This window comes from Cebidichthys violaceus, unplaced genomic scaffold, assembly GCF_023349555.1.
Source record: "Cebidichthys violaceus isolate CVI_PGR_0920_01 unplaced genomic scaffold, fCebVio1.0.p SCAF_2, whole genome shotgun sequence".
Classification (NCBI taxonomy): domain Eukaryota; kingdom Metazoa; phylum Chordata; class Actinopteri; order Perciformes; family Stichaeidae; genus Cebidichthys; species Cebidichthys violaceus.
In genome coordinates, this window is record NW_027176372.1 from 19,379,409 (window position 1) to 19,393,021 (window position 13,613).

Sequence of the window (13,613 nt, forward strand, 5' to 3'; positions counted from 1 at the left end):
TTAATTTTGCTATAGGGATATAAATGAAACATGATTGGTTCCTTGGTACGGCGCTGCTGAGGACCGTTAGCCTCCACACAGGCCTCTGTCACCCGCCCTGTTAGACCAGGAGGAGGGTACGGGTTAAATTCATAAATTATAAGCAAGAAGATGCATCATTAAAAAGCTGAACACGGCCGTTTTTCTAAACTCGTGCAAAGTTGACTTTTTAGAGCTACGTGGTTCTCAGAGGACAGCGACGTTACAAACTTATGCTGGTCGTATTGAACAGCGTTGCTGTAAATGAAATCACCCAACAGTATATAAAGGAGTTCATTATTGCAACCTTAAACATCTACATCATTAAAATGCAACATACACAGAGCAGCAGTAATAACAATCCAAAAACAATAATAAAACACTGACATGGAACGTTTTACTGTACTAATACTTTTTTCCTGTAGTGGAGTATTTTCACAGTGTGGTATTATTACTTTTACTTCAGCAAAGGGTACTTCTGTCACGTCTGCACAAGCATGATAAGCGCAGTGAGCATGCTAAGCACGGTTAAAGACTCGTGTGATTTTTAAGGCTCCATAGCTTCAACTAAATTATCTAACGAGCACAGGCAGCGTGTTTTACCTTTTAACCAGTCAGCTGACAGGGCTGACTACAGTCATGCTTGGCCCTAATCAAGAACTTTGGCAAATCAAACACTTATTGAAAATCGTTTTTTGTATAGATATGAATAACATGAGGTTATTACGTACAGACAGGGCTGCCTGTTCCATTTAGAGCTGAGATGATTAGTCGATTCATTGATTAATTGACTGACAGAACATTAATCAGCAACTATTTTGATAATCTATTAATTGCGTGTGACATTTTTCAAGCAACGTTTCCAGAGTCTCAAATGTGAGGATTTGCTGCTTTTCTTTGTCTTATGTGACCAGAAATTGCCCGAACATGTTGTGATGGTATTAATCGAGAAAGTAATAGGTTTATTCACCACTAATTAAAATAATTGTTAGTCCCAGTCCTAGCTCAAATTGAATTAGTTACTGTTGCTTCCTGTCCACTCTCCTGTGTAATGAAAAGGTCTCCCACTATGACAGCTGCGTCACTAATCCATCAGATTACCTTCCAGAATGATCTTAACTTGTTCGAGAGTGATCTGGGCCTTTCTTGTTGGCCCGGCGGTCATCTCTGCCTCTCCTCCTCCTTTCTGCAGGGATTGCCCACCAATCGCAGGGGTAGGCAAGAGATTAGCTCCTCGAGATTAAAGAGTCCACCTCCAAACCCTGTCTAATCCTGCCATCTGTCAGAGAGCAGCTAACCAGCCAAGACTCTCTCTCTCCACCAGGCTAATTAGAAAGCCAGAAGAACACAGACCCAGAGAGGAAAAAAAGACAAATCTCCAAAACACACACACTTTTCTGTCGGGTACTGCTGGAGGCGGAGAGAGACAATGGAGGAGACGTACCTTCTCAACCATCACGGAGTCAGGAAGAAGATTCTGGCAGGAGGCACAGGACCGCTGCCACACTTTGCACCTGGGACAAAGGTATCAAGTCACAGTTAGTCTGATGACCTAAATAATGCCAGAGTCCAACTCAAGCATGATAGAAAATTAGTCCTCGTATAATTGCCGTTGTGATGTATTAATATTGTAGTCTATTTTTAGCCATATGTTGCATTGCCCACTTCAATTAGATTCTGTTGAATTATTCATAAAGTGAGGGAATTTATTCTGTATCTGGCTCTTACACACAGAGCAAACATTTGGTCAACCAAATTGCAACATGTTTTTGGCACTGTGTCTGAGTTTCTGTTCATCCACTGATCCGCTGGTCGCAGACTTTTTTTTTTTTTTTTCCCCTTCCCTTGTCAGATCCAGCCATATGGCACCGAATCTGGACACTGTGACAAACACTTTCCATGACAATGCCAGCATGAATATACCTGTGTGTGTGTGTGTGTGTGTGTGTGTGTGTGTGTGTGTGTGTGTGTGTGTGTGTTCCCTCCTAGGTGAGGTGATTCCCAGTTGCTCACACAGTTACCATGCCATTATACACAATCTGTCAAGCTATAAATAGAAGGTTGCATGAAGCCAGCCTAATTTTACAGACTGTTGCTGAAGGCTTTGTAAGTCTTTCACATGCACACAAACAGATGGAACACATAATGAAAACCAGCATGTATGTACCACATAAGAAGTGACTGACGTATATGACAGCATAGGTCAAAAAAAGGAGTAATGAAAACATGCATATATGTACACATACATATAATATTAATGGGCTGAAAAACAATCCCCAGAGGATTCTTCAATACTAAAACTTGATTTGTTTTAAAGGGCAAAGTAACAACCTAAGTATACAGTACATGGACAAACTGTTCACCACTATTAGACTTTCTATGTATCTCAGTATATTTTGTTGACAAATGGTTTAAATCATTCATTTCTACTCTAAAACTCTTCCTGTCCCCTGCTCCCACTTTCCATCCAAGCTGGTTTTCCATTTCCAGACGCTGCTGGACAACTTTGAACGAACGGTCATTGATGACAGTCGACTGGCTGGCAGGCCGGCTGAGATCTTTTTCGGAAAGATGTTTAAGATGGAAGTCTGGGAGACCCTGCTGGCGTCCATGAGGATCGGAGAGGTGGCTGAGTTCTGGTGTGATGCCATTGTGAGTTGAATTACAGACTTTACACACACACACACACACACACACACACACACACTAGGTGCCTACAATGGGTCCTAATGAGTGTTCATGAGCTAGGAAGGGAAGCTTTTACTCTTCATTATGATTCACACAAATCAACCTTCTGAAGCCTCCTACATGTTCAGTTTTATAAACACAACAGGGCAATCTGTGCAAAGTCTAGTGTTTTTCCTTCTGGAGAAAAATGTAATTTGCAAGTTAAATTGTAGACATTTCTTGCGTTTTCCTTCAAGGACTGATTGGCGCTGGCTGGCAGCACCAGGGGGTTAGCATGATTAAGTGCTTCTATGTCTTGTTTCAGACCCGTTTATGTTTTTGTTGATGAGTTAATTTTGCAGCACACAGGCTTGTACCCCATCGTGTCCAAGGGAATGAGGCTAATCGCTCAAGGGAAAGACCCACTGGAGGGCCAGAGACACATGTGTGGCATGGGAAACATGTTCCACTATCACTCCACTGGTTTCCCAGAGCTGGATGAGCTAATGAGAACTCCTCAACCACTTATATTCATCATGGAGCTGTTGCAGGTAAGCGCCAGAGGCAAAACACTGTATGGATAGCGCAAAAAAAAAAAAGATGACAGTGTAGAACAATCAGCTGTCTTCTAGTTTTTTTTTAATCTTTTCTCAGATGTTAGCATCTGTAACGATAAGCACATTGTAAAAAAACAAATGGCATATGCCTATTCAGCTATTTCTGGAATTAAGGCACTCCTACAAACGTTTTTGGGGAATTCACTGACAGAAATGACAGTCAAGTTTCGCTCTCCCTAAAATATTCAGCTTTGCAGTGATATTTCATCCAGAACAAGCTTGAAACTCACCAGGGAGTCCAGCAGCAGCAGTAAAACATCGTATCTGTTTCAAATAGTTTCACATTGTTTTTCGGTCAAGTTGACAACTCTTCACTGGTGGACGATGTACTCCTTTACTTAAGTAATACCAATACCAATACCACAATGTAAAAATACTCAACTTCAACCTGAGCAGGTCTAATCAGCCTCATAACTGAAAACGTGTGGTTGTGCAGGCCTTTAATATTTAAATATTTCATGTTTGATCATCTGTTTCAAAACAATTGAAATACCTTAACTTGAAATAAAGAAAAATGTACTTACTTTCTTTCCACCACCGCTGTTCTCTGTGCCAGTTCCTTCACTTGAGCTTCCATCAGTGGAGTTTTTCTCCTGTTGACTATTTTTGTTCTGTTGTGCTCTCCTCCTGCCCCTGCGGCTCTCAGGTGGGAGACCCCATGTCCTACCAAAGAGAGTCATGGATGATGGAAAAGGATGAGAAGCTGCAGACAGTGCCAATCCTCCACATGCAGGGCAATATGTTGGTCAAGCAGAGAAAATACAGAGAGGCTGCCAGCAAGTACAAAGAGGCCGTCCTGCTGCTGAAAACAGTCCAGTCCAGGGTGAGTGAAGGCTTAAGGAAGAACGATGGAATGGAGGGAGCAAAATGAGTGATGTTCAGGCTTGTTAATACTGAGGTTTCCTCAGGATTTTAGGTTTTTGGGACATGCAACTCCCGCTCTTTTCCGGTGGGAGATTCCTGTTTTCCTGTTTTGCTCTGCTTCACTGTGTCCCTGATTACAGGCAGTAGGGCTTGAGGGCTGGCAAAGGAAAGAGGAAAGAAGAGCAGTGGATCACTGCCTTAGATGAGAGGAGGATGGAAGAATAATGGAAGGGGGAGTTATGTATGAGATATTTTGATAAGAGAGTGTTGAGGATTCTTTTGTGCGTGAGAATGATTTTTGGCAATTTAAGACATATTCACAAGTGTGATGGTGGAGGCTTTCAGATAGTTGGCCTGCGTGCAAACAGCTAGAAAAAAGCTCTGTTCAGCAGAGATGATGCTTTGGGTATCCTTCATGGTCCCAAAGTCGTGTCATGTTTAAGTCTGTGTGAAAATATTCAAACATACAGAATTCAAATAAATTATTAAAATATGTGTAGAAGATGCCAACAAACACAACTGATTATGTTCTTGTTCCTCCCTCTGCGTAGGAGATGCCGGGTGATATAGACTACATTAATTTGGGTCGAATGATCATCCCCCTGGAGTTGAACTACTGTCAGTGTATGTTGGAGCTGGAGGAGTATTATGAAGTTATAGAGCACACCACCGAACTGCTGGAGAAACACAAAGGTAAAAGCCTGGTTGAAATCTAACAGATTTAAGTGTTCTCATTTATTCTGATTTCTGATTCATCCTTGTTTTTGGCACTGAAACATATCTTTAATTTACCATTTCCAGGGAGAGTTGACTGGCTCTGTCCAACCCATAACTTGTTGCTTTTACGGATGAAATAAACAAGAGATGACGTGTTAATTAGTGAGCTTTAAAAGTGTTGGTAGACAGATTTTTGGCGTCTTTGGACAGAGCCAGGCTGGTTGTGTAAAAAATGAATATATTTCCCAAAATGTCAAAGTATTCTTTGTAATCATATCAATGAAAAGCTGAACAAAGAGACAAACAAAAAGCTGACAGCGTCTGATGCCTGAGCTTTATTGCAGCGGTTACATGTTGCAGCTGTGTATTATTTGAGAGCGTATAGGAGGGCTGTAGCTGCATTACAAAGGGCTTTACAGTTGGAGCAGCCCTCTGCATTGTTCTCTCATACCCATGGCTACTCATATAATCCTAGAGGAGCTCACATGCTGGCACAGTCTCCACTTCAAAGCCTTATGAATTATGTCCCTCACCCAGAGACAGAATCCACTGAGGCAGCCTTTATGTTACTCTCTGTCCCTCAGCCCGGATTCCCAGTTTTATATTCGTCCATGTGCATGTGTGTGTGTGTGTGTGTGTGTGTATGTGTATGTGTGGCAGGAGGAGGTGTACAGTCGTGAATGTGTGTGTAACACTACGATGTCTGTGCTTGAGCTCGTGTGGCAGGAGGAGGACGGTTGTAAACTTGCTTAAGAGTGAAGGGGTGTTGTGGAAGTGATGGCCGTGAGTTTCTGAGCTCCACTGGCTCAGTAAGAGCTATCGACACAAAGCAGCAGCCCTCTTCATTGAGCTTTTAAGAATGATCCGTCCCATACATCACTCCACCTTTCCCTTCTTCTCCTTGTCTGCTTTTTCAGTGTCTTTATTTTCCCTTTTCTAATCCTTTTCTAGCTCTACTCGCTAGTGTAGTTGTTCCTCCTGTCATCAAACTCATGTTGTCTGTATCAGTTAAAGTCAGCCATTCTACTGCTGTTTCAACCCCTCCAGCCCTGTAGCGCCCAATGGTGGCTCACTGCGGTGCCTCGGCTTCTGCCAGAGGCAACAAAGAAATCTGTTTGAATGTTGTCTGAATGAGGATTTAGAGTAGAGGGAAATTAAATGCAGAGGAAGAGAGAGAAACTGAGCCATCAGTGGAACCAAGCACATGAGCCTATTCTGATGAAATTGTGGACTCACAGCGTGGATGTGTGAGAATGTGTAGCCACGTGTTTTAAAAAGACTAGTGTGACACTTTGGGAAATGTGCTGATTCACTTTTGTATTTTTTACTTAATATTTAACAGATAAACACGAGAGTGGAATAAATTCCCTTGTGAGTAAGCGTCATGGCAAACTTTTTGTTTTTGACAAAGTGAGGAAATAAGGTGCAGTATGTGTGCATTTTTAGTTTACTTTTTTGTTTTGCAAAGTCGGGGCTGGTGAGAAATACACACCTCCATACTATCCTAAATGTAGACAAATCGCCACCTGAGCTGCAACAGACAGAGCAGGTTTATTATTCAATATCTCAAGGTAAGGATATTAAAATGTTTTTTATCAATACGTCTCTCATATCTTTCTGCATTTTGTGTTGTTCTTCCTGTTTCTCAGACTGTGTGAAGGGCTACTACAAGAGAGCCAAGGCCCACGCCGCAGTGTGGAATGAAAAGGAAGCCCGGAGGGACTTCAACATGGTGGCCCACCTTGACATCACTCTGGCCTCTCTTATCAATCGAGAGCTGAAGGCCCTGTCAGAGAGCATGAAGGAGAAGTACTGGGAGGAGAAGGAGACATACTGGAACAAGCTGGAGAAAAAGGAGAACAAAAATGAAGAGGAGGAGCGACATGATGAAGATGAGGAAGAAGAAGAAGAAGAGGAGGGAGACAAAGAAAAACAAGAGGACGGTGAAAGTGTGACCACAGAGAGTAAAGATGAAGCGGGGGAAGAAGAAGGTAAAGCAGAGTCTCCATCCACTCTTTGTGCTGAAGACCATAAAGAGGTTACACCAACTGAAGGAAGAGATAACGAAGAGGAAGCGAGCTCTTCTGAGATCAATCCAAACGCTGCCACTGAAAAAGAGGAGAAGGACTGGCAGCAGATGTTACGACTGGTCATGTTGCTGCAGAACGAAGGAAACTTCATCATTAAAGAAAATCAATTTAAAGAGGCTTCTGGAAAGTTCAAGGAGGCCATAGAATACGTGGACGTCCTTCGGAACATGGTGAGTGTGACTGATTACATACTGAAGTTGTGTAAAAGCATGAACACAAGTAATAATGTTGTATTTTTTGGAGAAAAAAAGATGTAAGATGAAACTTTTTCAATGATCATCCAGGTGGACGTCAGGATTGACGTTAGCAGTCCACTCTATTCAGCGTGATGAAAGGATTGCTTGTGACAGAAAGTAGTCCTACAAAAGGATTGTGGCTCGTAAAGTATAATCATCTGTCATTGTTTCCTTTCTTTTCCTGAAAAACAGCTGTGGCATTGTAGCTAGCAAAGTGAAGAGCAGAGAAAAGAGCGCTAAATATAACCGCACAGAGATATCACCGTGACAGCGCTCGCCTGTGCTTCTTTTCTGCCTCACTCCTGCCACGCCTCGCTGTCGAACTCCCTCACGCCTCACACACAACAAACTCCCTCCTCTCGTCAAGCCACCCTCTTCCATCCTCATTTCACCTAATCTTACAATCCACCACACTTCCTTGTCCGTGTCTTCATCATTCCTCCATTATATCTTCATCACTCGTTCCTGCTGTCACATTCTTTCATTCTTGTTTCATCTTTTCAACATTTCCTCTGCCATCTATCACCACCTCCTCCTCTTCCTCCTCCACTCTCCTCATCCAATCGACTCCCACCCACCTTGTCCTCTCTTTGTGCTCATCAGGTGGATGAACAGGGTGAGGACTGGGAGTCGCTAGAGAAAGTGTGTCTTCCGCTGACTCTCAACCTCAGCCAGTGTATGCTGGAGCTCAAACAATACCAGCAAGTGGTGGAGCTCAACAACAAGCTGCTGAAGACTCATAAAGGTAATACATGTTAGTGTGAAGTTGAGAGTTTGAAGCAGGGGAGAAAACAAAAAGATGTATTTTGATAAAGAAATAGGTACATGTCTATGTATAAACATGCTCTGTTTTCAGTTGTTTTTTGTTTTTTTTTACACACCTTCATTTTTGAGTTTCAAAATATCAAGATCTGTTTCCAGTACAAATGCCTGGCCCTCAGCAAACGCCTGCCTTCATGCTGCAGCAATCCTTGATCTCTCTGTTTACCAAGAAAAGAAGAAACCAAACATTCCCAGCCACATTGCTGAGTCTCTCTTTCGTTCCCCCGGCACCCACCCATGGACATCACAGTCAAAAATGAATTCATTGTTTGCTTTGTTTCTGCTATGACTGAATTATTTATAGTTGAGGCTGATGTGAAATGGTTGTTCTTATGCTTCCCTTTTCCCTTCATTTACTTTTCTCCAACTTCTGCCTTCTACTTCGTCTGTCTCCTGTCTCACTACTGGTGTTCAATGCAGTTATTTCATCCTACCATAGTTTACTTTACCCTCTGACTCCTGATCTTACAGCTGTGTTTCTTCTCCTGTTATCCTCACGAGGTCTTCACATGTAAATATTTCAGCCATCCATAAGCCTACACTTTCTTCTCCCATAGGTAACTTTAAGGCGGTGTATCAACGGGCAAAAGCACATGCCGCTTTGTGCAACAAGGATGAAGCTCGGAGGGACTTTGATATGGTGGAGAAATTGGATCCAATGTTCAAACCTTTTGTCCGCCAGGAACTGAAAAAGCTGGGTGAGAGGGTACGCATTATGCACATCCGCCAGAACAAGACTTACTGGGAAACAACACAGGAGAAGTGGGGGCCTGGTAGGAGCAAGGCAAAAAGTGCAGCAAGAAAGAAAAACGTCAAATGTGCACAGAAAGCCACTGAAGTAGAAAAGAGGACGGAAGACAGTAAGATAGAAGACTCAGAAAAACCCACCCCTGCTGAGACCGAGGGAGTGGATGACGCAGACACAGAGAAAGATCCAGATGTGAAAGCTGAGCAGAGTAATAAAGAGCTAGAGAGTGGGAGAGCGAGCGGAGAGGGGTTAGATAATGAAAATATAGAGAGTATCGTGGTTCACGAGGACGGGCAGGGTGTACCAGATAATCGAGTAGCAGATAAAGATAGCGATTCCGCGCCCACCAGCGCAGGCAACGATAATGTAGAGAGCAAGATATCAGCGCAGGATCAAGTCAGGAAGAAGGTCAAATGCCAGTCAGGTGCTGCACTGGGACCAGGCACCATTCAAGGGAACAAAGCCACCTGTGATAAGACAGGAAATGGTGGCACTCAATCAGAATAGACCAATGGGTGGGATTTGTCTCGTGCAGAGCCGAAGGACCACAGGGGAAGATTAATAGACCCTAAACTAACAGCAGTATGGATGCAGAAAGGGAGACAGCAGGATAGACAAGTGATAAACCGCTAAGCCTCAAGTCTCAACAGGAAATATTGATTCTGCCACTTGCAAATCCAAATATAAACACGAGGAGGAAAAATTAATACAAACAGACTGCGTTTGGCAGTTAAGTTTCATTGTTCAGTTCTCAGAGGGATAACTGCAGCCCAGGAGAAAGCACACTCAGACAAGGAGTTTGCCAAATACAAAGTTTTTATTTCTGTACACAAAGAGTAAAAAGCAGCCAGTAACCCACTTGTTATTACAGTAAAAAGCCTTTCTTCAGAAAACTTTTTATACAGATTAAAAACTCCAGAGAAAAGACAGCAAGAAGTGTTTGAGCGCTGGACATCGACATAAAATCAAAACCATTAAACAATAAACATTTTAATGATTAATGAGGTATATTAATGGTGATCTTAACAACAACAACAACAAACAAAAAAAAAACTACCAGTAATGTATGAGTGTGTGTATATTAGTGTTATCAACACCTTGTTTGAGGTTAGATGATTCGTCGTCACGTGAGAGGGGACACATAAGCTTAGGTGCATGATAGCATACATGTTGTGAAACAAAGGCAGGGGACTAATGGCCGTCAGCGTGTTGGCTACATGCAGTGACAGAAGTCTGGAGAGAGACAGCAGAGTCCTCTGGGGTGACTCGTGCCTCTGTGGAGAGCCTTTTTCTTCAATCACACGGCTTCAGTCACGCCACAGGGAGCAGGGTCTGTTTCAACGGGTGCAGGGAATATGGGGAGCCACTACCAGTATAGAAATGTGGATGGGATGATCACACAGTGAAAGAGAGATGACTCTGCTGCAGCTGGAGACGTGGGGACAAACTGTGTGTGTCATACAACCACCTGGTGCATTTATCTCAACCTGCCTCGTCTATATTGCCTTTAAATAAACAGGACCAGAGTTGACAGGCAGCCCTATGGGGAGTTCCTCTGCTTCTTCTTTTTTTCACACGCTGTCACTGTTACATCATTATGTGTATCCGCATACAAAGTATGGAGATAAAAGTGATCATCAATGTGTAATGAGATGTGTGAATAGCAATAAATGAACGTCTATGAATAAACATTGCTTGTCGTGGCTTTTTTCTTTTGTTCACCCACGAGCCGAGGTTGCTACTCTTTGTTCTGACTTCTGAGAGTTTCACCAGAAAACAATCCTAAGTGATGCTGGAGGTGGATTCAACTGATGCTAATGACTATCTTCAGCAGCTGAACAGCAACAGGCTTCAGTGGAGGTGGAAGTGAAGCAGAGGAGAAGGGCGCTCTCGCTTGCTTCCCTTAAGGCTATTAATATTTGTATTATGAGCGGCACGTCACCTTTACAACTCACAAACCTGTGGAACCGCGTCCTTGGGGACAGTTCCCTAGCAACAGTATCAAAACGGGCAGCCAGTGCTGAGGAGGATGGTGCGTAAAATATGAGCGGTGTGTGCCTGGAGGGCAAGCCTGTAATAAATGCAGCACATGGGTTTAAAACTCGTGAGTGAGGTCAGAGTGTCATTTAAGGTCTTGGATAAATTCCTAATCTCTGTTTTCTGTGAGAATGAGGTGGTATGATTTGCTGAGACACACACGGAGCCACAGCTTCCTCGTTTCAGGCATCCCGCCTCTGGAGGTTTTCGCTGTGGCAGAACCATCAAAAGTGGATCTCGTCCACCAGCCCTCTAGCAATAGGTGGATTGGTTTTTTCTGTCCACTTTTTCTCTCTTTCATTTCTCAGATCTTTAGTCCTTCCAAGCACCCCCAGCATCACAGGCTCATTCATAAAAGCCCTATTTAAATGTTTTCAACGTATGGATGCTCTGCTCTCGACACTTTTCCATTGTGCAGTGTACACACACACACACACACACACACACACACACACACACACACACACTTCTGATGCAATCTCCTTCCCTGAATGTAAAAACACAATGAAGAAAAGAAGTCCAGAGAGACGAACTCTGGTTTCATATGGACTCAGTTCGGTTTTAAGGCATTCAATGACTGTGCTATGTCTAGAACAGAACGCACCCTACGAGCCTGATACAATGAGGGCGATGATATTTTAACCACTCGTCTTTTTGTACATCTAAAAGCAATTAAGTACGCATTAGTAAAGGGAAATTAGGCATGTAGAATCAATAGCTCGTGTTCTATTCAAATCTGTGTCGACAAAGAGGGTTATAAGGATGACGTCTATATAGGACCTCTCTATGGAGGGGTGCCTCGTTCCCCCCTGTAGCGTCTGGAATTGGCATAGCAGAGAGAGAAAGCAAGCTTCAGCCTTGCAGCACTATCGCCTGGAGCTCCTTCCTTCTCTTTCTCCGCACACAGCGGGAGAAGATCCCAGAGTCGACGCCCGCATGCTGATATTTATCGGCAGACATTTCCTCAACAAAAGCCAGTTTCAGCCACGATACAAATTGGCTCAAAACTGAGGAGCGTGCCTAAATCCCTTGAGCCAAAGAGAGGAAATGGATCTCCATTTTCATGGAAGTGTCTGTATTTTTAGTGATGCAGCATGGCACGTTATTGATCATGGAGGGAGACATTTGCTCACAATGAGGAAAGCGTGCATTGTAAATAGGGAGTGTGTACGTAGCAGCATACGTGTGTATGTGTGTGTGTGTGTGTGTGTGTGTGTGTGTGTGTGTGTACGGTGAGTGCAAGTGGCTCTGTATGAGCGTAAAGGGCTCAAGAAAGGGGAGCAATGAGAGCGACAAGCAGTTTGAGAGGATTAGAGGAACACAGTGTGTGCATACAGAGGCGCTGTGCTAGCGGGCACTTTGGCTGTCTTAAATAAATCATGGATTTAACTGATGATGTGTCTTTCTCACAAAGTAAATAAGCTCGTTGTGGGTGCTGTCAACTCCCTGACAATCTGCACCACGCAACCACATGAATTGCAGTCAGCCCAGCCCTGATCTAGTTTACTAGCAAGCTTTGACGTGCCACCTCCCTTCAAAAAACAAAACAAAAATAACAACCATGATAACACATTCAAGGAGAAAAAAACAAAAACACTGACGATACAGGCATTCTGACAAAACAAGGGGATATTCTTCTTATTCCTTTTTTTTTTTCTATTTTTAAGTTCTCCTTAAGAAAGGTCCAATTTGTGCTGTGGACATATAAAGCTTCACACCTTCTAACAACTACACAGGTACTGGTTAGCACAGTGTCTTGGCTGGGCATGTTCCTTTACTTTAGTCTCTCCCTGACCTGCTGCTAATGTTAGTGTCCTTTGGCTCGTCAGCATGGTGTCAGGCTGCGCCGCTGTGGTGATGAAGCACAGCCTGGCCAAACCGACATCAGCGTGAGCCTTTAGCAGTTTGCATGAAAAAGGCTTTTAGTGCACAGATTCCAGTAGAGGGTTAGCTCTGGGTATCATAGCTGCTGCAGTGGTCACGGGGCCTGCAGTACTGTGGCCTGACCTCAGCCGTATGGAGCTCCTCCCTCTGCCATCAGGCGTCCTTTCAGGCTTTCACTCCAGGCCCACTCGGGGTTAGATGTGTGAGGTGGTGCCTGAAATTAGGAAATAGGAGAGGGAGAGAGGGAGAGGGAGAGGGAGAGAGAGAGAGAGAGAGAGAGAGAGAGAGAGAAAAAAAAAAAGCTTTTACAATTTTAGGAATGCATGCACAAGGCTGAGAGAAGGATATTGGTTATAACTGAGGAGGCTATAATTATGATAATCCCCTTCTTTGTTCAAGCTACAGGCTTTGGACGGCCCTGCAAATTGTGTTTTAAATTTGACGGGACGGTTTGCAAAGTGTGTGACAGTGACGTTGTCTTTCTCTCTCTGTGCTACTGTCTCTCTTTATCTTACTCCTCCTCCCTGCCATTTAATCCCCCCCCCCCCCCCCCGACTATCGACCCACAGCAGTACATATTTGCTTTCCTCTCCATCTCTCACTCTCCCGTGGGTGATAGAGGAGCGAAGAGTCCATCTGTGAAGCGCGGGGCGATCGGCTGCTGCGGTCCGCGCAGCTGTAGCAGAACTCACCCGGTTCTGAAGGGAAGACGTTTCTTAGCTGCTCGATGACTTCCTGGAGCTGCAGGACCGTATCTTGTTCGTGCTCCATATCATCCCCTGACGCACACACACACACACACACACACACACACACACACACACACACACACACACACAGAAGGTTACACCTCTATGAATGGTTAGGCGGGGGATGGGAGGGGAAGATGCAGGGTTTCACATTCAATGTGTCA

General features: G+C 43.8%; 2 protein-coding genes across 2 annotated transcripts in view; one reads left to right on the forward strand and one right to left on the reverse strand.

The window, feature by feature from the left end:
- Positions 1-18: 18 nt before the first annotated feature.
- LOC137875632 (myb-like protein X) lies at positions 19-9,589 on the forward strand. Its single transcript, XM_068715058.1, has 9 exons — positions 19-1,232; positions 1,343-1,543; positions 2,491-2,670; positions 3,048-3,236; positions 3,949-4,125; positions 4,718-4,859; positions 6,533-7,143; positions 7,813-7,954; positions 8,589-9,589. The coding sequence occupies exons 2-9, from the start codon at positions 1,448-1,450 to the stop codon at positions 9,284-9,286; spliced, it is 2,235 nt and encodes a 744-aa protein (XP_068571159.1). The 5' UTR covers positions 19-1,232; positions 1,343-1,447; the 3' UTR covers positions 9,287-9,589.
- An 855-nt stretch (positions 9,590-10,444) lies between these two features.
- Positions 10,445-13,613, reverse strand: part of drp2 (dystrophin related protein 2) — a 68,961-nt gene continuing 65,792 nt past the window's right edge. The window contains exons 22-23 of the mRNA XM_068715056.1: positions 13,393-13,479; positions 10,445-12,914 (exon numbers count right to left, since the gene is read on the reverse strand). Of these exons, the coding sequence (XP_068571157.1) occupies positions 12,895-12,914; positions 13,393-13,479 (107 nt within the window). The 3' untranslated portion in view covers positions 10,445-12,894. The remainder of the gene's footprint in view (positions 12,915-13,392; positions 13,480-13,613) is intronic.

Coding starts and splice junctions, on each gene's coding strand:
- LOC137875632 (XM_068715058.1), top strand. CDS start 1,448: ATGGAGGAGACGTACCTTCTCAACCATCACGGAGTCAGGAAGAAGATT. Junction 1,544..2,490: donor ACTTTGCACCTGGGACAAAG/GTATCAAGTCAC, acceptor TTTCCATCCAAG/CTGGTTTTCCATTTCCAGAC. Junction 4,126..4,717: donor TGAAAACAGTCCAGTCCAGG/GTGAGTGAAGGC, acceptor CCCTCTGCGTAG/GAGATGCCGGGTGATATAGA.